The sequence below is a fragment of the Somniosus microcephalus genome, chromosome 6 (assembly GCF_052327205.1).
Source record: "Somniosus microcephalus isolate GS21.2 chromosome 6, FLI_Smic_1.0, whole genome shotgun sequence".
Taxonomy (NCBI): Eukaryota; Metazoa; Chordata; class Chondrichthyes; order Squaliformes; family Somniosidae; genus Somniosus; species Somniosus microcephalus.
This window is the reverse complement of record NC_140992.1, coordinates 209,968,468-209,993,882: the sequence shown is the minus strand read 5'-3', so window position 1 is coordinate 209,993,882 and position 25,415 is coordinate 209,968,468. Positions and strand designations below refer to the sequence as shown.

Below are 25,415 nucleotides of genomic sequence, written 5' to 3'. Positions count from 1 at the left end.
GTAAAAAACATCTCTCTACTTCAATACTATTTTTTAAGAATTAAAGCCCAATAAACAGCAATTTGGCATATTTCAAATGGGGCCTTACTGTGAGTATAAACAATTAGAATTGATTGATTTATCTAAACAAAAAGAAAATTCGTGATAAGTTGTTTTTTAACTATATTCAACAGACCAATGAGACCATTATACAGTATCCCCAAAAGCTATGTGAACACTCACCCCCTTTGATGGCGGTACTCTCCTCTGCACAGATGCGGCCGGACCTGCTGTGATTTCCAGCAGCTTTTTTGGGTTTTTTCTGTTTTTCATACAGACCCCAGCATCTGCAACATGTGATCCCTTGTGACCCCACCTCATTGTTCTTTGATGTAATGTTTTCCTGACTGACCTGTTTGGACACCATTCACACCTTTGATTGCTGTGATTATCTCTCTGCCGAGGTGTGATAAAGGGCAGTTAGAAAGATTACCTGTAATCATCTGGCAGTTTTCTCTGACTATATATGCTGTGCTTGTATGCTTCTCTTCACTTCACCTGACGAAGGAGCAGCGCTCCGAAAGCTTGTGATTTCAAATAAAGCTGTTGGACTATAACCTGGTGTTGTGTGACTTCCTCCAAAGATAAAGAAGAACGCCCTCTTCTTGTTCCTTTACAGAGACACTTTCCCCTGATATGCAGTGCCATTCTCTCCCTCCCCTTCACATTGGCACTCTCCCGCCCATCAAAAATGCACCTTCTCTTTCAGAGATATTACAGATCCACTCACCCCTCTTTCACAAAGGTACCTTTTACCTCTTATTTTTACAATGCACTATCTCCCTTTATCGATCCACTCTTTCCCCCTTCATACAGTCATTCACCCCTCTTCTACTCACGTAGGCACTTCCTCTCTCTCCTTTAAATATCCAATTTATTTCTATTTACAAAGACATAATTGCTTCAAAAAGGCAATGGGGGAGAAATTCATTATAGCCCCGTTTGGGGTAGTAACTTTTAAAAGTTGAGAAAATTAGCGCCAGGCGCTAATGTTTCAAAACGTTTTAAAAATTCGGTTTTGCGCTCCAGGAAGGAAGTGGAGCTAAATCAAGCACTCCACTTCCTTCTTGGAGCGCAATCAGCAGCAGGCAGGGTAGAGACTTCAGCAGCACTGCACACTGGGCCATGCAGCACTGCTGCATTCAAAGGCTCCTTCCCTCCCTTAAAGGGAAGGGCCATCACTGAAGGCGCTGCAATTTAAAAAGTACCTACTTGGACCACCAAGGCAGCCGTGATCCCGTGTGATCAGCCCGGCACTCAAGCAGAAACCCCTGAAAAAAACTGCAACAAGAAAGGCAAAATTTGTTTTACTTATCTCAGCCACCTCACCTTTAATCATCGGCCCCAAAGCGGCCGGCCGCCCGATGCACACCTCCTGCAGATGTCAGTGTTTCCGACCGGCACTGCTGCAAGGGGCGGAAGTCAATTTTGGGTCCGGGGCCGTACAGGGGCGATGTGCACGGCGATGAGATCGGGGCACAATGCCATAGCACCACCACAAAACTCCCACCGAATATGACGGGAGTCGATGTTAGCAAAGCCGTTAGCGCCCCCCATTATCTCCTTTCTTTACTTCACATAGGCAGTCTCCCCGCAACATCCCCATATTAGAGATACTCTCCAACATCTAATCCATTTCCAGTTCAAATGGTACTCTTCCGCCCTAACTGTATCTCTGCTCATGTTTACATATACACTTCCTCTATAACCTCCCCCACCCTGTTCTCAGAGATACACTCTCCATTCCTGGTGCTTTTCTTACCGACAGCCCTGGTTTCAGCTTCCAGCTGACATTGTTGCTTCACACTTTGAGCAGACTCTGAGGTAGATTTTCCTCGTCAGCCTCGGGACGTAAGAGCTTGATAGGGTGGATATCGCAAAGCTAGGCACAAGCTGCTTATGATTTCAGTCCATTAATTTTAAAGGGCGAAAATTCTGAGTAGCTTATGCCCAATTTTGCAATAAGGGCTTCCGCCCAGGTACTGGAAAGGAAAATCCACCCATCAGTGTCCTACACTCTCGGTGCCAATTTATAATCTGATGAAAACTATTTCAAAATCAGGAATTCCTACTCACAGCATTCAGCATAGAGTCCGCTCCCAAAATGAAGCTATAGCATCAGATACAAGTTGGAGCCAGGACTTGGAGTGAGAAAGAGCATCAGGAAACAAAGCGGGGGAGATCACCCAGCCTGGTCTCTGGGTCAGCAAATTATTTGCTGCTGTTTGTACATGTCTGGGTACAATGCATATACCTGCATCCATTGGTGTTGGGAATTACCTGATACACTGCCGTCACCTGTATCCACAAATGCATCAATGGAGGGGTCACTCTGTGTGTCATTTCTTCGTAATTCAGCCATTCTATGGTCCCTCATTTTTTTCTGTTAATGAAATTACAATATTTGTTTCGGTCTCTATAAATGATTATCAGCTGTTTCGGTTCATCGATGTTTATCACCATATTTTTTCTGGTAGTTTATGTCTGATATTTCACCCTTACTGCAAGTTAAGAAATTGAGGCTTCCTTAATGTTATATGTTACCTCGCTTTATAATTGAATGAGTATTTCCTACGTGCTGGTATTTACATCACTGAACTACTCAAAGTTCAATTTGAAGTTTTCTATAAATTTCCACTTCAAATTTGTTTCAGCGACATTTGCGAAAGAGTATGGAGAAACGATGCAATGCAAGCAGCTCAAAGAGAAAATGCCTCAGCTTAAAAAGAAACCCAGTTTTACTTTGCATTGCCAAACTTCACTACATATTAAAGAAGTCACACAACACCAGGTTATAGTCCAACAGTTTTATTTGAAATCACAAGCTTTCGGAGCACTGCTCCTTCGTCAGGTGAAGTGGAGAGATGCATAAAGACACAGCTTATATAGTCAGAGAATAATGCCAGATGATTACAGGTAATCTTTCTAACTGCCATTTATCACACCTCAGCAGAGAGATAATCACAGCAATGAAAGGTGTGAATGGTGTCCAAACAGGTCAGTCAGGAAAACATTACATCAAAGAACAATGAGGTGGGGTCAACAATCGTCAGGCAGGAGTGTTCCCTCCCAGTCGGGGAACACTTCAGCAGTCAAGGACATTCAGCCTCCAATCTTCGGGTAAGCATTCTCCAAGGCGGCCTTCGAGACACACGACAATGCAAAATCGTAGAGCAGAAACTGATAGCCAAGTTCCGCACTCATGAGGACGGCCTCAACCGGGATCTTGGGTTCATGTCACGCTACATGTAACCCCACCTGATGTAGGGTCATCCAGACTCGAGTCGTCGTTGGCTTGTTCTCTCTACACAGATGCGGACGGACCTGCTGTGATTTCCAGCAAAAAAAATGTTTTTTTGTCTGTTTTTTGTTTTTCATACAGACCCCAGCATCTGCAACATTTGACCCCTTGTGACCCCACCTCATTGTTCTTTGATGTAATGTTTTCCTGACTGACCTGTTTGGACACCATTCACACCTTTCATTGCTGTGATTATCTCTCTGCTGAGGTGTGATAAATGGCAGTTAGAAAGATTACCTGTAATCATCTGGCATTATTCTCTGACTATATGAGCTGTGTCTTTATGCATCTCTCCACTTCACCTGACGAAGGAGCAGTGCTCCGAAAGCTTGTGATTTCAAATAAAACTGTTGGACTATAACCTGGTGTTGTGTGACTTCTTACATTTGTCCACCCCAGTCCAACACCGGCATCTCCACACCATCACTACATATTAGTCAAGGGTTAAAATGTCCGTGATACATACTGTTGTCATCCTTTTCTTGCTCCACACAGATACTCCTTTGGAAACATTGATAATGCAGTCAGAGACTCTATTCAAAATGCATTGGATTTCTTCCAGGGTAGGACGCAGCACAATATTTGGTATGGCAAGGGAAATGTCAGCATGGAGAACTGATCTGAAGACTTGCTTATGATAGTCAGCATCAGCACCTAAGATAAGAAAATCTGTCAAATCACAGCCCTGCATACTTGCCTATGATTGCTCCCCTAGATTTGTTCAAGCTTATTTCCTGCAAGAATCAGAGCAAGGCCAGAAAACTCAGTCTAATAAATCTGATAAAATCTTCACTGCATCTCTACCCGCCAATAGTTAATGTCCACATTATTATCTCAACTGCCCCATTATTCAATGCTTCAAACATTACCATGTTGAATACTTGAATATGTCTTACATGATTACATTTCTTTCATAAATTGATTATTAAAAATGTGTTGGAATGTGTTTTCCTTTATGAGAGAACACAGAGATGATAATAATGATCAATTCTCAAGTATAAAGGTCAATTTCTTTTAAATTAGTTCATGGGATGTGGGTGACACTGGTAAAGCCACATTTATTGCCCACTCCCAGTTGACCCGAGAAGGTGGTGATGAGTCATCGCCTCGAACTGCTTCAGTCCTTGTGATTATAGGACCATACAGCACAGCAGGAGGCCATTCAGCCCATCGTGCCTGTGCTGGCTCTTTGAAACAGCTATCCAATTGGTCTCACTCCCCTGCTCTTTCATCATAACCCTCCAAATTGTTTCCTTTTCAAGCATATATTCAATTCCCTTTTGCAAGTTATTATTCAATCTACTTCCATCACATCAGTGAAGATGGTGTTTCCACAATGGCGCTAGATAGGGAACTCCAGAATACTGACCCAGCAACGATGAAGGAACAGTGATATACACGGGATGGTGTGTGACTTGGAGTGGAATTTGGAGGTGATGCTGATCCCATGACCTTGTTGCTCTTGTTCTTCTTGCTGCTGGTGGAGATCATGGAGCTAGGAGGTGATGTCCAAGTCGGCTTGATGAGTTGCTGCAGCTCTTGCTTTCATGCCTGAATCAAGGCTATGATGAGATCAGAATCCAAGTGGTTCTGGCGGGACCTGAACTGAGCTTTGACAAGCAGGTTATTGGTGAGTAGGTGTCACTTGATGGTACTGTTGATGGCTTCTCCCATTATTTTGCTGATGATTGGGAGAAGGCGGATAGTGTGGTAATTGGCTGGGTTAGGTCTGTTCTGTTTTTTGTGGATAGGACTCACCTGGACAATTGTTGTGTAGATGTCATTGTCATAGCTGCACTGAAATAAATTGGCTAGAATACTAGTTCATAGTTAATAAGTGTCAAATGGTTCTGCTATTTGTGTTCATGCCTTGGAAACTAAGATAGATCAAAATGTGTAACATTAATACTGTTTGTTCACATTTATAAGCCTTCTCCAGAATATTACCTTTCTGTACTCATTCTAACTAGAAATCAAGTTTTCTAGCTGACTGCATAATGGCAATTTGGTGATCTCATTCAATATTTATGCATTTATGATAGTTCAGCCTCATCAAAGCAAATATGGTTCTGTTCTATGGGCTAGTGTAGAATAGCAAACTCTTACAATACCAATGCAAATTGTTTAATTTGAAGTAATTGGAGTAAGTATTGCTCAATTAATTGCATACCTCCAATAAATCCAAGTGCTGACTTTATACTGCTAAAACTAATCCCATTTTAGTTATTGTGTTCACAGAATTCAGCCTACTAGATCCTGCCTGGATCTTTCACAGGTGAGGGAGTAAGGTTGAACACTACAGGTACAAGCTAACAAAGATATACTGTTATTTGTGATTACTGCTAAAATCTCCAACAATCACATAATTCCTTTAAAAGTAACAAACAGAATCACTCAGTGCGACTTTCCTAGCTAGAAAGCCATGGCTGGGGCTGCAGACTTTGCCATGACTTCTGTTAATAAGTGCATTTCTGAGAGGCTGCAAGTGAAAAGGAACTTGGCAAATCTTCAGCACCTCCCTCGCCCATCAAATTAGAGTGCACAACCACCATCCGGTAGGCAAGCCAGAAAAACTCACACAATGAAGATAGACGAGTGATAGACCATCAAGGATGGACTCAAACCAACCGACTTGTGTTTTACTGGCATTCAGATTTAATACTTCCTCAAACTACTTTCAATATTCAGTCCCATCTATAATTTCCAATAGTTTTGAACAAGCTACCTTTAATGCCACACTTTCCAATTTACCAATTCAAGGTTCAATGTTCTACTGCTTGAATTAAAGAGTGCTTAAGTGACCAAATCATTCATGTAAAAGTATTTAATTGTACATCATAAGCTGAGAAGAAAATGTTTTTAGACATTAACAAACAAAATCTATGAATCTCAGAATCGTACCCTGATAATGGACCGTGGGTGACGTCTGCATACGTTTTCTCAGCATTTCAAGGGCATTGCGTATGACCTTAATGAGCGCTTCTGTGTTTCGGTGGCTGAAGTGATTGAGCAGTTCCTTTGCCTCTTGCTTCAGAAACTTGGGGTCTTTTAACCTCTTTGCTGCTGGGGTTGAATGAGCATCTGGAGAAAGGCCCATTGGGGACTGCACAGATACTTTTGGTTCCTTATTTTCTGTCATGAAAAGTAAAATGTTGTAAATGCCTCTAGCCAACTTGATACAAATCTTCTATTTTCCAACACCCCCATTCAAAATGTACATCATTTTGGTGTCACCTCTGTATGTCAATGATGCCCACAACATACTAATTCACGGTACTTATAGTATGCAGGTTTATACACATGATTCCATGTATGATGAGTTCCAAATCTCATATACGCTGTCAGAGGGAAAATTAAAATCATAGCAGTACACTTTAACACAAAGGGGACAGTTAACTAAAGCCTACCTTATCATCCTCCAAGCACTTAGGTCATTGGTTAGGAGTAGGCCATCTGACTTTGGGTGTACAATGTAACCCAAACAGAAGAAATACTTACCATCAAAATGCAATTTTCTCATTAAAAATATTGCAGAAAATTTCTGAAGAGTTCATGACCTAGAAATTCAGCCACCCAGCTCCTGATTCCGGTTGGGATTGGATTTCTAGGCCCATATGTCCTTACAATATAATTATGACGCACATGGTCCTTTGAAGCAAGAGATATAAAGCTGTCCTCAACATCCATTCAATGGTTTTAAAATATCAAATAACATCATTGACCTTTTTACTAATTGGGGTTAAGAGCGGTAATAAATTGGCCCTGAATTTGCAGTCGGAGGCTTCCTGCATTCTTGACAGATTACAAGTTCCGGGAATTAGCGCATGCACTTCGCATGCCTAAATCCGGAACTTATTCGGCCCCTACGGGTACATGCGCACCTCATATACACCTGTAGGAGCTGCAAATTACTGCCCAATATGTTTTCTTTTCGTTTTGAATCTTTGCATGCCAATATAATTATTTTGCGCATTGTTGTAAGTTCCCAGCAAAATCAAAAGTGTCAAGAGGAGTTTTATTCAGTGTTTGGCAATTATGCCAAAGTCATACAATTAAAGCTAAGCTTTAGGGAGTTGATAACATTCTATGTGAGTAACCATTTGAGAAATGTGGAAGCATTTCAAATCTGCTCAACTCCCAAAGCATACAAAGCAATGATGTCACTTCCATGAAAGCATGTTTTGTGTCCGGTGTATCCAAACACTTTACTTTAGGTCCAATCTCCTGTAGTGATATTTCACTATGTCCTGCTGTACATCCTTCAATAGTGAGAAGGGGAAAGTATTGTCATGTGATCTTTACAAGGTATAGCTAACACTGTAACTTTGGTTTGTATATTAATAATCTGATTTAATTAACAATATATCTCAGTGACACAGGAGGATTAATCCTTATTAAGACAACATATATGAGGCCCTTTCCAGTTCTCTTGTACCTTCTATGACATCATTTTCATCATCTGAATCCACATCGAGCAGCATGTTAATGAGTTCGTTGGTTGCTACTTCCACCAGCATACTCTTACATTGCAGTGACTGAGCTTCTTTACTGCACATATCCTATTGGAAAATGGATGTTACTTGAAAATTAGGGTTGTTCCAATTTTTTCTAAAATATGTTTGTTTTACAATATATGTGCGTATAATGAAGACAAATATGTCAATATAAACTGAAAGAAAACAAAGAAAATAAAAGAATAAGCTAATTTCCACACCTCTGAATCAACAAAATACTATTCCTACATACTTAATTGATCACGCTAATCTTTCCAACAAAGACCTGAACTCTCCGTTTCTATGACTTTGGCTTCTTGTGCACCCACCTCCCTTCACACACCATTCGCAGATGAGCGTTCATCCATCTGGGCTCACAATGTGGAATTCCCTCTTTAATCCTCTCTGTCTCTCCACCTCCCTCTCCTCCTTAAAATCCACCTCTTCGATAAAGCTTTTGGTTTTGGAAATTAAAGAAGCGTGCAATAAGGGCACAGCAGTCATCATGGGTGACTTTAATCTACATATAGATTGGGCCAACCAAATTAGTAACAATACTGTGGAGGAGGAATTCCTGGAGTGTTTACGGGATGGTTTCCTGGACCAATATGTCGAGGAACCAACCAGAGACCAGGCCATCTTAGACTGGGTATTATGTAATGAGAAAAGATTAATTAGCAATCTTGTTGTATGAGGCCCCTTGGGTCGGAGCGATCATAATATGATCGAATTCTTCATTAAGATGGAGAATGAAGTAGTTGACTCAGAGACTAGGGTCCTAAATTTAAATAAAGGAAACTACAATGGTCTGAGGTGCGAGTTGGGGAGGATTGATTGGGGAATGTCACTCAAAGGGTTGATGGTGGATAGGCAATGGCAAACATTCAAAGACCGCATGGATGAACTACAGAATGTGTTCATCCCAGTTTGGCATAAAAATAAAACAAAAAAGGTGACTCAACCGTGGCTAACAAGGGAAATTAGGGATAGCATAAGATCCAAGGAGAGGACATATAAATTGGCCAGAAAAAGCAATAATCCTGAGGATTGGGAGCAGTTTAGGATTCAGCAAAGGAGGACAAAGGGATTAATTAAGAAGGGGAAAATAGAATATGAGAGTAAGCTTGCAGGGAACATAAAAACTGACTGTAAAAGCTTTTATAGATATGTGAAGAGAAAAAGATTGGTGAAGTCAAGTGTAGGTCCCTTGCAGTCAGAATCAGGGGAATTTATAATGGGGAACAAAGAAATGGCAGACCAACTAAATACATATTTTGGTTCTGTCTTCACAAAGGAGGACACAAATAACCTCCCAGAGATGCCGGGGAACATAGGGTCTGATGAAAGGGAGGAACTGAAAGAAATCAGTATTTGTGGGGAAATGGTGTTAGGGAAATTGATGTGATTGAAGGCCGATAAATCCCCAGGGCCTGATAATCTACATCCTAGGGTACTTGAGGAAGTGGCCCTAGAAATAGTAGATGCATTGCTGATCATCTTCCAACATTCGATGGAATCTGGAACAGTACCCATGGATTGGAGGGTAGCTAATGTTACCCTACTATTCAAAAAAGGTGGTAGAGAGAAAACGGGGAATTACAGACCGGTAAGCCTGACATCGGTAGTGGGGAAAATGCTAGAGTCCATTATAAAAGATGTAATAGCAGAGCACTTGGAAAACAGTGACAGGATCGGACAAAGTCAACATGGATTCACAAAAGGTAAATCGTGCTTGACTAATCTACTGGAATTTTTTGAGGATGTAACTGGTAAAATAGATAAGGGAGAAACAGTGGATGTGGTGTATCTGGACTTTCAGAAGACCTTCGATAAGGTCCCGCATAAGAGATTAGCATGTAAAGTTAAGGCACATGGGATTGGGGGCAAGGTATTGACTTGGATAGAGAACCGGTTGGCAGACAGAAAGCAAAGAGTTGGAATAAACGGGTCTTTTTCCGAGTGGCAGGCAGTGACTAGTGGGGTACCGCAGGGATCGGTCCTTGGACCCCAGCTATTCACAATATATATTAATGATCTAGACAAGGGAACTAGATATAATACCTCCAAATTTGCAGATGACACAAAGCTGGGTGGGTGTGTGTGCTGTGAGGAAGATGTCGAGAAACTCCAGGATGATTTGGACATGTTGGGTGATTGGGCAGAAACATGGCAGATGCAATATAACGTGGATAAATGTGAGGTTATCCACTTTGGTGGCAAAAACAGGAAGGCAGATTATTACCTAAATGGAAATAGATTGGGAGAAGGGGAAGTGCAATGAGATCTGGGTGTTTTTGTGCACCAGTCGCTGAAGGTAAGCATGCAGGTGTAGCAGGCGGTTAAGAAGGCAAATGGTATGTTGGCCTTCGTAGCGAGAGGGTTTGAGTACAGGAACAAGGATGTCTTGCTGCAGTTGTACAGGGCCTTGGTGAGACCATATCTTGAGTATTGTGTGCAGTTTGGGCACCTTATCTGAGGAAGGATGTTCTTGCCATGGAAGGAGTTCAGCGAAGATTCACCAGGCTGATACCTGGGATGGCAGGAATAACGTATGAGGAGAGATTAGGTCGATTGGGCTTGTACTCGCTGGAGTTTAGAAGAATGAAAGGTGATCTCATTGAAACTTACAAAATTCTGACAGGACTGGACAGACTAGATGCAGGAAGGATGTTCCTGATGGTCGGGGAGTCCAGAACCAGGGGACACAGTCTAAGGATAAAGGGTAGGCCATTTAGGACAGAAATGAGGAGGAATTTCTTCACCCAGAGAGTGGTGAACCTGTGGAACTCTCTACCACAGAAAGCGGTGGAGGCCAGTTCATTAAATATATTCAAGAAGGAGTTGGATATATTTCTTAAGGCTAAAGGGATCAAGGGGTATGGGGAGAAAGCAGGGACCGGGTACTGAATTTTGATGATCAGCCATGATCGCATTGAATGGCGGAGCAGGCTAGAGGGGCCGAATGGCCTACTCCTGCTCCTATCTTCTATGTTTCTATGGTTACCCCTCCTAATAGCTCCTTCTTTGGCTCAGCATCCATTTTTGTTTGATTCCGCTTACGTGAAATGGCTTGGGAGGTTTTTTTAATGTTAAAGGCGCTATCTAAATGCAAGTTGTTGTTGACAAATTAATTGTATTTATATACCACCTGATTGCAACTCTCAGAAATGTCTGAAATGTTTCACATATCATAAATTACTTAGAAGCGCCTGTTGCTATGTAAGTAGGCAAAGGAGCTATTTTACGAACAGTAAGTTCCAGTAAACAGTACGAACAAAAGATTAACCTATTTTTTGTGATGTTGGTTAAAGGAGGAGCATTAACCAGGACATTGGCAAGATATCCACTTAGAAAAGCACCCAGAAAATCAGCTTGGGAGGGCAGGAAGAAACGATTCAATGTTTGAGTGAGTCAAAGCCAAAGTTAAAAATGAAGTACAAGAACTTTAGGACCCCAATACCAATATCACAATCCACATGAGCAAAGCTCTGCTACTCTATGTCAATAGCTACTACAGGGCTACAAAACCACAAACCCTGGATCCAACCCTTGTAAAGGGATAGAAGTAGTGTTAACTGGGAGCCCCATTGTTTTTCTCACTTCAACTAATTTTATTTCTGTGCTCACTCCAATCAGATTTGTTTTTGAAAAATAGCATGAAATTCAGATGTATTTGATGCCACTGTAGAGCAGTCGGGGCATTCAAGGAGGAGATAGTGAGGGTTCAGAGCAAATATGTTCCCACAAAGAAAAAGGGTGGGACTCCCAAATCTAGAGCCCCCTGGATGTCATGGGGCATACAGGGTAGAATAAGGCAAAAAAGGGAAGCTTACATCAAATACCGAGAACTAAATACTGCAGAAAAGCCTAGAGGAGTATCGAAAGTGCAGGGGTGAAATTAAAATGGAAATTAGGAAAGCAAAGAGAGGGCATGAAAAATTATTGACAAGTAAAATCAAGGCAAACCCAAAGATGCTTTATAAATACATAAAGAGCAAGAGGATAACTAAAGTAAGAGCAGGGCCTATTAGAGACTAAAAGGGAAGCTTATGTGTGGAGACGGAAGTCATGGGTATGGTTCTTAATGAATACTTTGTGTCTGTCTTCACAAAAGAGAGGGACGATGCAGACATTGTAAAAAAGGAGGAGTGTGAAATATTAGATGAGATAAACATAGTAAGAGAGGAAGTATTAAGGGGTTTAGCAGCTTTGACAGTAGATACATCGTCAGGCCCGGATGAAATGTATCCCAGGCTGTTAAGAGAAGCAAGGGAGCAAATAGCGGTGGCTCTGACCATTATTTTTCAATCCTCTCTGGCTACAGGTGTGGTGCCGGAGGAGAGGAGGATTGATAATGTTGTAGCGTTGTTTTAATAGGACAGAAAGGGATAGACCGCGTAATTACAAGCCAGACAGCCTAACCTCGGTGGTGGGCAAATTGTTGGAAAAAATTCTGAGGGACGGTATTAATCGTCATTTAGAAAAGCACGGATTAATCAAGGACAGTTAGCATGGATTTGTTAAGGGAAGGTCGTGTCTGACTAACTTGATTGAATTTTTTGAGGAGGTAACAAGGAAGGTTGATGAGGGTAGTGCGTTTGATGTAGTCTACATGGATTTTATAAGGCTTTTGACAAGGTCCGGCATGGAAGACTGGTCAGAAAAGTAAAAGCCTATGTGAGCCAAGGGAAAGTGGCAAGTTGGATCCAAAATTGGCTCAGTAGCGAGAAGCAAAGGGTAATGGTCGATAGATGTTTTTGTGACTGGAAAGCTGTTTCCAGTGGAGTTTCGCAGGGCTCAGTACTAGGACCCTAGCCCTTTGTGGTATACATCAATAATTTAGACTTCAATGTAGTGGGCATGATTAAGAAGTTTGCAGATGATACAAAAATTGGCCATGTGGTTGATAGTGAAGAAGAAAGCTGTAGACTGCAGGAAAATATCAAAGGACTGGTCAGGTGGGCAGAAAAGTGGCAAATGGAATTCAATCCAGAGAAGTGTGAGGTAATGCATTTGGGGAGGGCTAACATGGCAAGGGAATACACAATAAACGTAAGGGTACTGAGAAGTATAGAGGAACAGGGGAACCTTGGAGTGCATGTCCACAGATCCCTGAAGGTAGCAGGATAGGTAGATAACGTGGTTAAGAAAGCATACGGGATACTTTCCTTTATTAGCAGAGGCATAGAATATAAGAGCAGGGAGGTTATGCTTGAACTGTATAAAACACTAGTTAGGCCGCAGTTAGAGTACTGTGTACAGCTCTGGTCACCACAGGGAAGATGTGATTGCACTAACGAGCGTACAGAGGAGATTTACAAGGATGTTGCCAAGACTGGAGAATTTTAGCTATGAGGAAAGATTGGATAGGCTGGGGTTGTTTTCTTTGGACCAGAGGAGGTTGAGAGGAGACTTGATTGAGGTGTATAAAATTATGAGGGGCCTAGAGGGGATAGGCAGGACCTATTTCCCCTAGCAGAGAGGTCAATAACCAGGGGGCATAGATTTAAAGTAATTGGTAGAAGAAATAGAGGGGAGTTGAGCAGGAACTTTTTCACCCAGAGGGTGGTGGGGGTCTGGAGCTCACTGCCTGAAAGGGTGGTAGAGGCAGAAACGCTCATCACATTTAAAAATTACTCGGATATGCACTTGAAGTGCTGTAACCTACAAGGCTAAGGACCAAGAGCTGGAAAGTGGAATAAGGCTGGATAGCTCTTTTTCAGCCAGCACAGACACGATGGCCTCGATTTTAACTGACCCATGGAGTCGGGATTGGAGGCGTGCGGGGGGTTAAAGTCCCGAATTCGAGGGTCCCGACACCATCCCGCCCCCAACCCGCCTCCATGTAAGTTTCAAAGGAGGCAGGTACCTGCCCCGCACTGGGACCCGCCTACCCGAGGCGGGAAGGGATTAGTGACAATTAACTGCCTGTTAACAGGTAGTTAACAGGCAGTTTTTAGCCTAATCCCTATTTTAAAGCTTGAAGTGTGGGATTCCCGACGGCTCCAAACCACGCCAAGTTGGAGGAGTCGGGCCGTCGGGTTGAAGGACTTGGAGGGGTCGAGATGTCGGTGTTCAGGTGAGTGATGGGTGCATGAGTGCAAAGGTAAGTGTGTTTGGTGTGTCTAAAGTGTGTAAAGAAGTTTAAATTACCTGTACTTACCTTTTTAGCCTTCCTTCCTCTCGGTTTTGGGAGCCCATCATCTAACCGGCACAGAAAGCAGAACGGCTGCGAACTGTCAAAAGTAACAGCCTGCAGCTTTCTGTGCCGGAGAGATTTCTAGCTGAGTCTGTGTAGAAGGACTCAGGTTAGAAGTAAGACTGTCAGTGTTTGATAGCTTCAAATAGCTGTGAAACACTGATATTTCATCTGTCAAAACGTCTTGACAGATGAAATTTCAGTCTGTGACGTCACCTGTTGCCGGGTGGCCCTTAATTGGCCTGCTGAGTTGTAGTCCCGCCTCCTTCCCGACTTCTGAGTGAAAATCACCCCCTATGGGTTGAATGACCTCCTTCTGTGTAGTAAATTTCTGTGATTCTATGGTTCTGTACAGTGCCATGCAAGTAAACCATGTCATCTCTTGGTGCCAGTACTGAGGAATAAATTACTGTTGCCCTTCATACTGAGTATTCGTATTCGGCTCTCCTAGGTCACGAGCACATCCAGTTCAGAGTTCCCTTTAATATATCAAAGCTCAATAAAAAAAAAAATTTTCATTCAGTCTGACATTATCCCTTTGAGTACTGGAGGCTTTTTTCTATGGGCTAGATTTTCTGCTCATTGACTATGAATGGGCAGCAAATCTAGTGTGTATTTTTGACAATTTGAACAATCTAGTTCTATCAGAATCATGGATAAAAAATAAATTGGGGTCCAGTAGATTGATTTAAACCGGGCTAGATATCATTATGGAATATACAATGATCCGGTTTCACTTCTGGGTTCTGTTTAAAAAGGCCCTGGATATACAACACACTGCTGTACCTGTGTGTGGCTTAAAAACTCCTCACATATCCATGGTGTTTCCTCTGGAAATTCACAAACTGATGTGGTACTCATATCTTGCAGGATCCGGTCTATACGATATTCAACAAGGTCATTTATTCTCTGAACCAGCAAATCAATTTCTCCTTTTGGGCAGAAACATTGCAACAACTTAAATAAAGGGGAGATAAATCTATAATCACAAACTTCATAAGAAAAAGAGGAAGATAAAAAGAACCATTCCCAGATAAAGTGGAGTTTATGAAATATTCCTCTCGTTTTATCACTGGAACATATAAAAGTTCCTTTTGAATATATCTATCTTCATAATTACTGCTATTTATCCTTTTATGTTGTTCTAACATATCAAAACCAATTGGTGTTCGAAAATACTAGTTACCTGGTTGCACACAATGATACTTTGCCTTTATAAATACATTGGGCCGTATTTTCCAATCGGAGGCTTCCTGCGTGCAGAGGCCTCCGATCTCGAAAAAAAATCTATGCACTTACCTGAGGGCTCCCGAGGTGCGTATAGTTCCGCTCCTGGGCCTCTCCAACTCCAAGTGCGCAGGGCCCACGTATCCCAGGGGTGCATGCAGTTCGCAAGCATCCCTGGGATCACGTGAGCCATGGGGAGCCAATCAAAGAAGGGAATCTCCCTTCATACACTTGACAGATAGACCTGAATGAATGAAGATCACCCCAAAAACACTTTAAAACATAAATAGTTTTTTTTTTTATCACATTTTTAAAATTAGTTGAAATTACAATAAATTAAATATTTTAAACAAAAATTAAATTTTTTGAAAAAAATAATTAAAGTTTTTTATGGGCCTAAAAATAAACTTACTTTTTTTAAGTATTTTTAAATGTTAAATGAGTGAAATTTTTTTTACACTTTTTTCAAATCTTATGCTGGTAAAAGCAGGCCTTACGCCTGCTTTTACCAGGTGTAAGATTTCTAAGGCTTTTCTGCGGGCGGAGGTGCTCCAGAAAGCGGAACTATCCGCCCGCAAAGGCCCTTCTCCAGGGCAGGCGTCCGATCTGTCAAGAGCATTCTTGACAGATCAGAAATGTCGGTTTTCAGCGCATGCACTGTGCATGCCTGAAACCGGCACTCCCGATTTCCTTACGGGTGGGTACAGCACGTACACACCCGTAGGCATTGGAATATCCGGCCCATTGTATAATATTAAATACAGTGAGACACTCAATAGAAAAACTCTGCTGGGTATCTGAACTCCATCATTTATCAAACAACTTGGGGATAATTTTGGCTTTGAACAGTTCAACCACCTGTTGAACACCTCTCCCGTATTTCATTTCCATCAACTTCAAGGTGTTTAACAGGTGGCCAAACCAATAGCGCACATTTTACAGTATCGTCCAATGGCAAAATGACCCCCTCTAGTGTCCAATGTGATACAATTCATATTGGGTGGAATAGAATTCATTACCTAATTTTGTATAGACCTTGTCCACAAACAGGTCATTGTTTAATGATGTCCAGTTTAGTGTTACAAGACCTGGCTGAAAGGCTTCATCAATCTTGTGCACATGAGGTGCAATAAGGGTCTCATAAATCGGCTTAATTCTTGCACGTACTCTGGAGTTGTCCTCTAGTAACAGCTGGAAATAACCACAAAGAATATTAGGATCCTCAACTCAATATTTAACTTTAATGGAAGGATACAATCACTGGGGGGTAGAATTCCTTAGAAAGCTGGAAATGCATAGCAGATCAATCAGCATCTGAAGAGAAAGATAAAATTCCAGGTGTAACCTTTCGTCAGAAGTGGCTGAATTATACATGACTCGTTAATCTACCTTTCTGGAGATTTCCAATTTTTATTTCAGATTTGCAAGAGCCATTCCGAAGCAGCAATAGATCAAAGTGGGTGCCATCAACTGGCTCTGGGCCTCGAAATTCAAACTTTGTACTTGGTTTCCTTCACATTGTGCAGTTTTGTCGTGTAATTTGAGATTTTCTTTGAACTACAACTGACATATTTTAACAACATGAAGGTGAATTAAAGCAGCACCTGGATTCATTTGAACAACATAAATTCAGAGGAGAACCTTTCCACACTAGACATGTATGAAATTTTCTTTAAGAATCATAAAACTGATGATGCATGTCTGCTGGAACAATTGGACAATAGGTTTGCACAACAATGTTCATCTATATACATTGCTGCATCTCAGAGTGCAAAGAGAAGCACAATCCTCTACATGTCATCACTGTGCCGCCTCAGAGTTAGCCATTAATACCTGCAGCTTATTGTACATCTTTTTCAAAATATCCCGTTTTTGTAGAAGTGCTTTTGCAGTCTGAGAGATCTCCAAACGCATTCGAGCCATGCACTCAGCCTCTCTTATCAGGACTGTAAGATAAGGGTCAAAGTTCACAAACATCTCTCCAGTGTCTGGATGCTTCACCAGTAAAGATGCCTGGAGACCAAACTGCGCAGTTTCCATCTGAAACAGAATTGTAAATAACAAAATGTATAAATATATGTGCACACGTATGCGCATATTTAATTCTGATTCAACTCACCAGGTAGATCTTCTGTGGCTCAGAAATAAATCAAAATATTGCAACTACAGCTCACCTTTGCATTCCAGATCTGTAGAGGCAATGCTAAAAAATATTTCAATGATAGTTGAAGTATTTTATCACAAAAATGTTGCACTTAAATACCAAGAAATCTGCCTGCCTAATAGCACTGATTAATGGCAAGTGGATAATACATAACATTTAGGAGAAATTGAGTATCGCCCCGTTTGGGGCACAATTATTAGCCAGGCGCAAAGTTTAGCGCCTGGCACTAATTATCTCCTCCGACTGCAAACTTGGCTTCTATCGCCCCTGGAGGTGATTGAAGCACTAAATTAGGCGCTACACACCTCTCTGTGGTGGGGGGGGGGAGGATCCAGGTGAGCGGGAATTTAAAAAATCAATGAGAAATGAGAAAGCAATAGAGCAGGATAGAGATGGGGGAAATAATAACCAGAGTGTGACAGGAAGGGACAGAATGTTTAAAAATAAGAGTGCAACAGAAAATGGGGCCAAAACAAGGAGAAATTGTATAAAGACAAAGTTAAAACCTCTATATCTGAATGCACGCAGCATTCGTAACAAGATAGATGAGTTGATGGCACAAATAGATACAAATGGGTATGATCTGATCGCCATTACAGAGACGTGGTTGCAAGGTGACCAGGGCTGGAAACTGAATATTCCAGGGTATTTGACAATTCGGAAGGATAGACAGAAAGGAAAGGGAGGTGGGGTGGCTTTGTTGGTAAAGGATGGGATCAGTGCAGTGGTGAGAAGTGATATTGGCTCAGAAGATCAAGATGTCGAATCGGTTTGGGTGGAGATAAAAAATAATAAAGGAAAAAGTCTCTGATGGGTATAGTCTACAGACCCCCGAACAGTAGCAATACTGCTGGACAGAGTATAAATCAACAAATAATGGAGGCCTGTAAAAAAGGTACGGTAATAATTATGGGTGATTTTAATCTCCATATTGATTGGACAAATCAAATTGGCCATGGTAGCCTTGAGGAGGAGTTCATAGAGGGCACCCAGGATGGTTTCCTAGAACAGTATGTAATGGAACAAACCACGGAGCAGGCTATCTTGGATCTGGTACTGTGTAATGAGACAGAATCAATAAATGATCTCTTAGTAAAGGATCCTCTAGGAAAGAGTGATCATAGCATGGTTGAATTTCAAATTCAGTTGGAGGCTGAGAAAGTAGTATCTCAAACCAGTGTCCTGATCTTAAACAAAGGCAATTACAATGGCATGAGGGCAGAACTGGCTAAAGTGGACTGGAAAAATAAATTAAAGGGTAAGACAGTTGAAATGCAATGGCGGACTTTTAAGGAGATATTTCATAACTTTCAACAAAAATATATTCCAGTGAGAAAGAAAGATTTTAAGAGAAGGGAGCACCATTCGTGGCTAACTAAGGAAGTAAAGGATGGTATCAAATTGAAAACGAAGGCATACAATGTTGCCAAGATTGGTGGGAGACCAGAGGATTGGGAAATTTTTTTAAACCAGCAAAGGATGACTAAAAAAACAATAAAGAGAGAGATGAATTATGAAAGTAAACTGGCAAGAAATATTAAAGCAGGTAGCAAGAGCTTCTACAGGTATATAAAAAGGAAGAGAGTAGCTAAAGCAAACGTTGGTCCCTTAGAGGATGAGACTGGGAAATTAATAATGGGGAAAGGGGAAATGACAGAGACTCTGAACAAATATTTTGTATCTGTCTTCACAGTAGAAGACACTAACAACATCCCAATAATGTATAATCAAGGGGCCACAGGGAGGGGGGAACTAAAGACAATCACTATCACTAAGGAAATAGTACTTGGTAAAATAATGGGACTAAAAGATGACAAGTCCCCTGGACCAAATGGCCTGCATCCCAGAGGATTGGAAAACCGCAAATGTAACACCCCTATTTAAGAAAGGAGGGAGACAGAAAGCAGGAAACTATAGACCAGTTAGCCTATCATCTATCGTTGGGAAGATGCTGGAGTCCTTCATTAAGGAAGCAGTAGCAGGGCATTTGGAAAATCATAATGAAGTCAAGCAAAGTCAGCATGGTTTTATGAAAGGAAAATCATGTTTAACAAATTTGCTACAGTTCTTTGAGGGTGTGATGAGCAGGGTGGACAAAGGTGAACCAGTGGATGTGGTGCATTTGGATTTCCAGAAGGCATTCGATAAAGTGCTGCATAAAAGGTTACTGCATAATGTTAGATCCGTGGTTCAGTGGATAAAGAATTACACGGATGCTGTACATAAACAAACAACAGGTCTTTACGGGAGGAGGGTCATCTCTAGACTGGAGTACAGAGGCATGCGCACAGCTTATATACCGGTGTGGTTACTGCCGGTACTACAGCATAATATATACAGCATAGTACATGATAAAAATTGATCCTTAGTGTTAGGGGGGATTAAATACGTGGGGTTACGGGGATAGGGCTTGGGTGGGGTGGCTGTCGGTGTAGGGACCGGGTGCTAGGGTTTGGATGATCAGTCATGATCTCGTTGAATGGTGGAGCAGGCTCGAAGGGCCGAATGGCCTACTCCTGCTCCTATCTTCTATGTTTCTATACAGGAGCTGTAAAAAGTAGTTCTGACTTAAAGCACATACACTACAATTCCTCCCTTTTTAGATTAATAATACCCCCTTAATATTCAAATAACAATTACATTTTCACATGTACATTCAATAACAAAAAGTCCATTTATAGATTCAGTCTTTGGGGCGGCTTCCTGACCCTTTCGGGATAGCGCCTTTCCGGAGGTTCTTGTTCTTGAGGCAGAGGCGATTCTGACCCCTTTTCATCGGGTAGTTCATCGGGTTCCACTGCTACTGGGTCTGAAGTAGATGCTACCGGTATGTCGGGTTCATCCCCAGGTACTCGAGACATGGGGTTGACGCCTTCCTGTGACGCTAAGATCTGATCGACGTGGTGTCTCACAATGTTCTCCCCGACATCCACTGTGTACATTAATGGCCCCTGCCTTGTACATATCGTTCCGGGTTGTCACTTCTCTGTTCGATAGTCACGGTCCAAGACTGGTTGCCCTACATTGAAGCTCCTTGTCGGCTTCTCGTTGATGTGCTGGAATTGTTTGTCCTCAACATTTCTTCGCACATTTGGTCTGAGCAAGTCCAGACGAGATCTCAACCTTCTGTTAAAGAACATCATGGCCGGGGTCTGGTTGGTAACTGCATGTGTCGCATTTCGGTAGGCTGATAAGAAATTGTCCATCTTATGCTGTAGTGGAATTTCCTCGTCGCACATGGCCTTTATCGCCTTCTTAAAGGTTTGTATGAACCTCTCAGCCAATCCATTGGTGGCTGGATGATACGGGGCGGATGTGTAATGCCTTACCCCATTCCTTTTCATGAATTTTTGGAACTCGTCGGACACAAACTGTGGTCCATTATCAGAGCAGATCTGCTCTGGCAAACCGTTTCTGGCAAATATGGTCCGTAGGACTGCAATCGTTTTCTCTGTAGTGGTTGAAGACATCTTTATCACCTCAGGCCATTTTGAATGAGCATCCACTGCTATTAAGAACATTGAGTCCATGAATGGACCAGCGAAATCAATGTGCACCTGTTGCCATGGAGAGGAGGGCCACTCCCATGGGTGTAGAGGGGCATGTGGTGGTGCATTTTGGACCTTCTGGCATCCTAAGCAGCTCTTAGTTAGGTCTTCGATTTGTTGATCGATTCCCGGCCACCACACATAAGCCCTAGCAAGGCTTTTCATTTTCACTCCCCCCAGATGACCTTCATGTAGCTTTCAAGGGTATGTGTGAAAATAGCCGCTTGTAGTCTCTTTGATTTATGACTGTTAGAGCTGACCCTGTGTCCAATTCCATTTCCACTTGGACTCCGTCTATCTTGAGTGTAACCCAGATAGTCTGGTGATCCTCTATTTCGGTTACATTATGTAGTTTCAGACAACCCAGCTCCTTGCTTCCGGAGTCTGTGTCACTTTTCTGTTCGTCTGAACCACTGTCCTTCACCTGGTGTACCTTTTTGTACTTCTCCTGTGGAGATTTCTTACTGTTGGTTTTCTTCCCAGACCTGCAGACTCTTGCTATGTGTCCTGCTTTCCCACACTGTCTGCACACTTGGTCCTTGAACCAACAATCTTTCTGGTCATGTGTTGTTCTGCCGCAGCGATAGCACTTCCCTGTTCCATAGGTCATTTTGTTGGTGCCGTGTTCTTGCGGTCTCCGTTGTATCTCTGCAGTGCCCCTTGCGGCTGCTTCGTGTGATACTGCCATACTGAAAGCTTTGTCCAGCGTAAGGTCCTTTTCTGATAGAAGCCGTTTCTGGGTTCCTTCACTTTGTAGCCCACACACAGACTTGTCCCTTAACATGTCTGCTAGTCCCGCTCCAAACTGGCAGTATTTCGATAGCTTGCGCAGTTCCGTTAGGTACTCAGCATTGCTTTCATCTTTGTGTTGGTTCCTTTTATGGAACTTAAATCGTTCTGCTATCAGCAGCAGTGTGGGGCTTAAGTGGTCCTGTAGGATTTCTACTATGCTTCCAAAATCCTTGTTTACCGGCTTCTCTGGGGTTATTAGATTTCGCAGTAACCCATAAGTTTTTGCACCCGTGGAATTTAACAGAACCAGTGCTTTATTAGCATCTGGCACTTCATTCACCCTGCAGTACACCTCAATACGTTCCACATATGTCACCCAATCTTCGACTTCATTGTCGAACGTTGAGATACTGCCACTCTTTGGCATCCTTGGTTGTGCGTTAACTATCCCCAATGGTGCCTCCCGTGCTTCCCCTTCTTCTCCGCTGGCACAAAATGGCATCTCCCGTGCTTTCCTTCCGTCCCGCGCTCGCCCGTCTTCTCCGCTGCGGCTTCGCAAAATGGCGTCTCCCGCGCTCTTCCTTCTTCTCCGCGGCTCAATGGCGCCTCCCGTGCTCTCCCTGCTTCTCCGCGGCTCAATGGCGTCTCCCCTTGCTTCACCCCGTGGACCCTGATCAGCCCGTGATCCCTGGCTGTGCTCTGCGCGTTCTTCTCTTGATATTTGCCGACGCCGCTCAGTCTAGAACCCGGCTGTTTCTTACCCTCTCTCTCTCCGGTTTACAGTATTTTTCCTCGACGCCGCTCGGTGATCAATCCCCGGCTGCGCCCTGCTCTCTTCACCCTCTTTCTTACCCTGTCGACGCTGCCCGGCTCTCTCTCTCTGCCGTCGGTCAGCTCCAGCCGTCGCTGCTCGGGAAGGGTCTGCTCAGGACCTGTCGTCGGTCTCTTACTGCTCGTTGTGGCTGGGGAACCAAGCCCGGCTCTCCACAGCCTCCCCAGTGAAGTTGGATCTCTGCCTGGCTGCTGGGCGGTTGCTCGTGGTCGACGCCTGTGTTCCTGGACTCGACTATTTTTTTGCTTTTTTTTTGTTTAATGTTGCAGGTAGATTCGCATCAACACTCGTCGCCACTGTTAGATCCGTGGTTCAGTGGATAAAGAATTACACGGATGCTGTACATATACAAACAACAGGTCTTTACTGGAGGAGGGTCATCTCTAGACTGGAGTACAGAGGCATGCGCACAGCTTATATACCGGTGTGGTTACTGCCGGTACTACAGTATACAGGAGCTGTAAAAAGTAGTTCTGACTTAAAGCACATACACTACACATAAGATAAGAGCTCACGAAATTGGGGGTAATATATCAGCATGGATAGAGAATTGGCTAACTAACAGAAAGCAGAGAGTCGGGATAAATGGGTCATTTTCCGGTTGGCAAATGGTAACTAGTGGGGTGCAACAGGGATCGGTGCTGGGGTCTCAACTATTTACAATCTACATTAATGACTTGGATGAAGGGGCCGAGTGTAATGTAGCCAAGTTTGCAGATGATACAAAGATGGGTGGGAAAGCAAGTTGTGCAGAGGACTCAAAGAATCTACAAAGCGATATAGACAGGCTAAGTGAGTGGGCAAACATTTGGCAGATGGAGTATAATGTGGGAAAGTGCGAGGTTAACCACTTTGGCAGGAAAAATAAAAAAGCAAACTATTATTTAAATGGAGAGAGATTACAAAATGCTACAGTTCAGAGGGACCTGGGGGTCCTTGTGCATGAAACACAAAAAGTTAGCATGCAGGTACAGCAAGTAATCAAAAAGGCAAATGAAATGTTGGCCTTTATTTCAAGGGGGTTGGAGTATAAAAGCAGGGAAGTCCTGCTACAACTGTACAGGTTATTGGTGAGACCACACCTTGAGTACTGCGTACAGTTTTGGTCTCCTTATTTAAGGAAGGATATATTTGCATTGGAGGCAGTTCAGAAACAATTCACTAGGTTCAATCCAGAGATGAGGGGGTTGACTTATGAGGAAAGGTTGAGCAGGCTGGGCCTATACTCATTGGAATTTAGAAGAATGAGAGGCGATCTTATCGAAACATATAAGATACTGAGGGGGCTCGACAGGGTAGATGCAGAGAGGATTTTTCCCCTCGTGGGGAAATCTAGAACTCAGGGGCACAGTTTCAGAATAAAGGGTCGCCCTTTTAGAACTGAGATGAAGAGGAATTTCTTCTCTCAGAGGGTCGTAAATCTGTGGAATTCTGTGCCCCAGAGAGCTGTGGAGGCTGGGTCATTAAATACATTTAAGGTGGAGATAGATAGATTTTTGCAAGATAAGGGAGTGAAGGGTTATGGGGAGCAGGCAGGGAAGTGGCTTTGAGCCCAAGATCGGCCATGATCTTATTGAATGGCGGAGCAGGCTCGAGGGGCCAAGTGGCCTGTTCCTGCTCCTATTTCTTATGTTCTTAAGGCGCTAACACCGAGGAGTGAGGCGCTACCTCAGAGCTCATACGATGTCAGTCAGCAATGGAACACAGACACACTGGCGCCGGCCAGTTCTTAAAGGGATGGGTTGATCTTGCTCTCCATGCACACCCTGCTCATTGCAGCCTTGAATCTCGGCCTGGACAGACCTGTACACCAATTCTGCTGGAAAGAACAATGGAGAGACCATGGGAAAGAGCTCAGAGTGCAGCCCCCATAGTCTCTTCTAAATCGATGCAAGGAAGGTCAAATCAAAATGAACCTGTGATATACCTATCAATTCCTCCAATAAAAGGCGAAGAGTTACGAAGGTGACTAAAGGTTTTTATTGACTAAATAACAGAGCCCACTCTCGTGGGTGATCCGATCCAAGCAGGAGGAATACCAGCCAGTCGCTCACCTTTATACCTGGCCTGGTGGGTGGAGCCAAGGCGGAGTCGGCAGTGGTCATCCCAGGTATAGCAGTGTGGCAAGAGGCGACCTCGTACCGTGATACAATAGTGGTCAGTGATACAGTTATAACGAACAGTGGTGAACAGTGCTAACTACTAACAGTGATACAATAGTGAACGTGGTTTACCACATTCACCCCTTGTTTAGAATTAAGTCCGGCGGGGTGAAGTGTACTACCAATTCTGGTAGGTCAGTCTGTCCGGAGGCTTCGTAAGCCTCTCCGATCGCCGCAGCGGTGGTGTTGCCTTATCCGGTGCTGGTGCCTTATCCGGTGTTGATGCTGGTGTTTGCGTGGTCGGCGAGGGCTCGTGGGGTTCCGGCATGCCGTCTACCTGGACTGAGGTTGGGGGGGGTGGTGGCGGTGTTTCCGGATCGGCTGAGGGTGCGAGGTCTCGTAGGGAGACAGTGTCCTCCCGCCCGTCTGGGTACGCCACGTAGGCGTACTGGGGGTTGGCGTGCAGGAGGTTCACCCTCTCGACCAGGGGGTCCGTTTTATGGGTCCTCACGTGTTTCCGCAGCCAGACCGGCCCCGGGGCGGTCAGCCAGGTTGGTAGAGTGGTTCCCGTAGTCGACTTCCTGGGGAAAACGAACATTCGTTCATGGGGGGTGGTGTTAGTGGCCGTGCAAAGTAATGACCGGATGGAGTGCAGCGCTGTCGGGAGGACTTCTTGCCAGCGGGAGGTTGGGAGGCCCTTAGACTTTAAGGCTAAGAGGACGGCCTTCCATACCGTCGCGTTCTCTCTTTCCACCTGACCGTTACCTCTGGGGTTGTA

At 43.3% G+C, this 25,415-nt stretch overlaps 1 protein-coding gene across 1 annotated transcript in view; it reads right to left on the bottom strand.

The window, feature by feature from the left end:
- The window catches only part of LOC147116426 (dynein axonemal heavy chain 5-like), a 345,860-nt gene that overhangs the window by 224,237 nt on the left and 96,208 nt on the right, over nt 1–25,415 (bottom strand). Inside the window, exons 16-22 of the mRNA XM_085992043.1 lie at nt 17,093–17,299; nt 16,279–16,450; nt 14,819–14,964; nt 7,776–7,899; nt 6,242–6,472; nt 3,807–3,994; nt 2,320–2,422 (exon numbers count right to left, since the gene is read on the bottom strand). Of these exons, the coding sequence (XP_085848169.1) occupies nt 2,320–2,422; nt 3,807–3,994; nt 6,242–6,472; nt 7,776–7,899; nt 14,819–14,964; nt 16,279–16,450; nt 17,093–17,299 (1,171 nt within the window). The remainder of the gene's footprint in view (nt 1–2,319; nt 2,423–3,806; nt 3,995–6,241; nt 6,473–7,775; nt 7,900–14,818; nt 14,965–16,278; nt 16,451–17,092; nt 17,300–25,415) is intronic.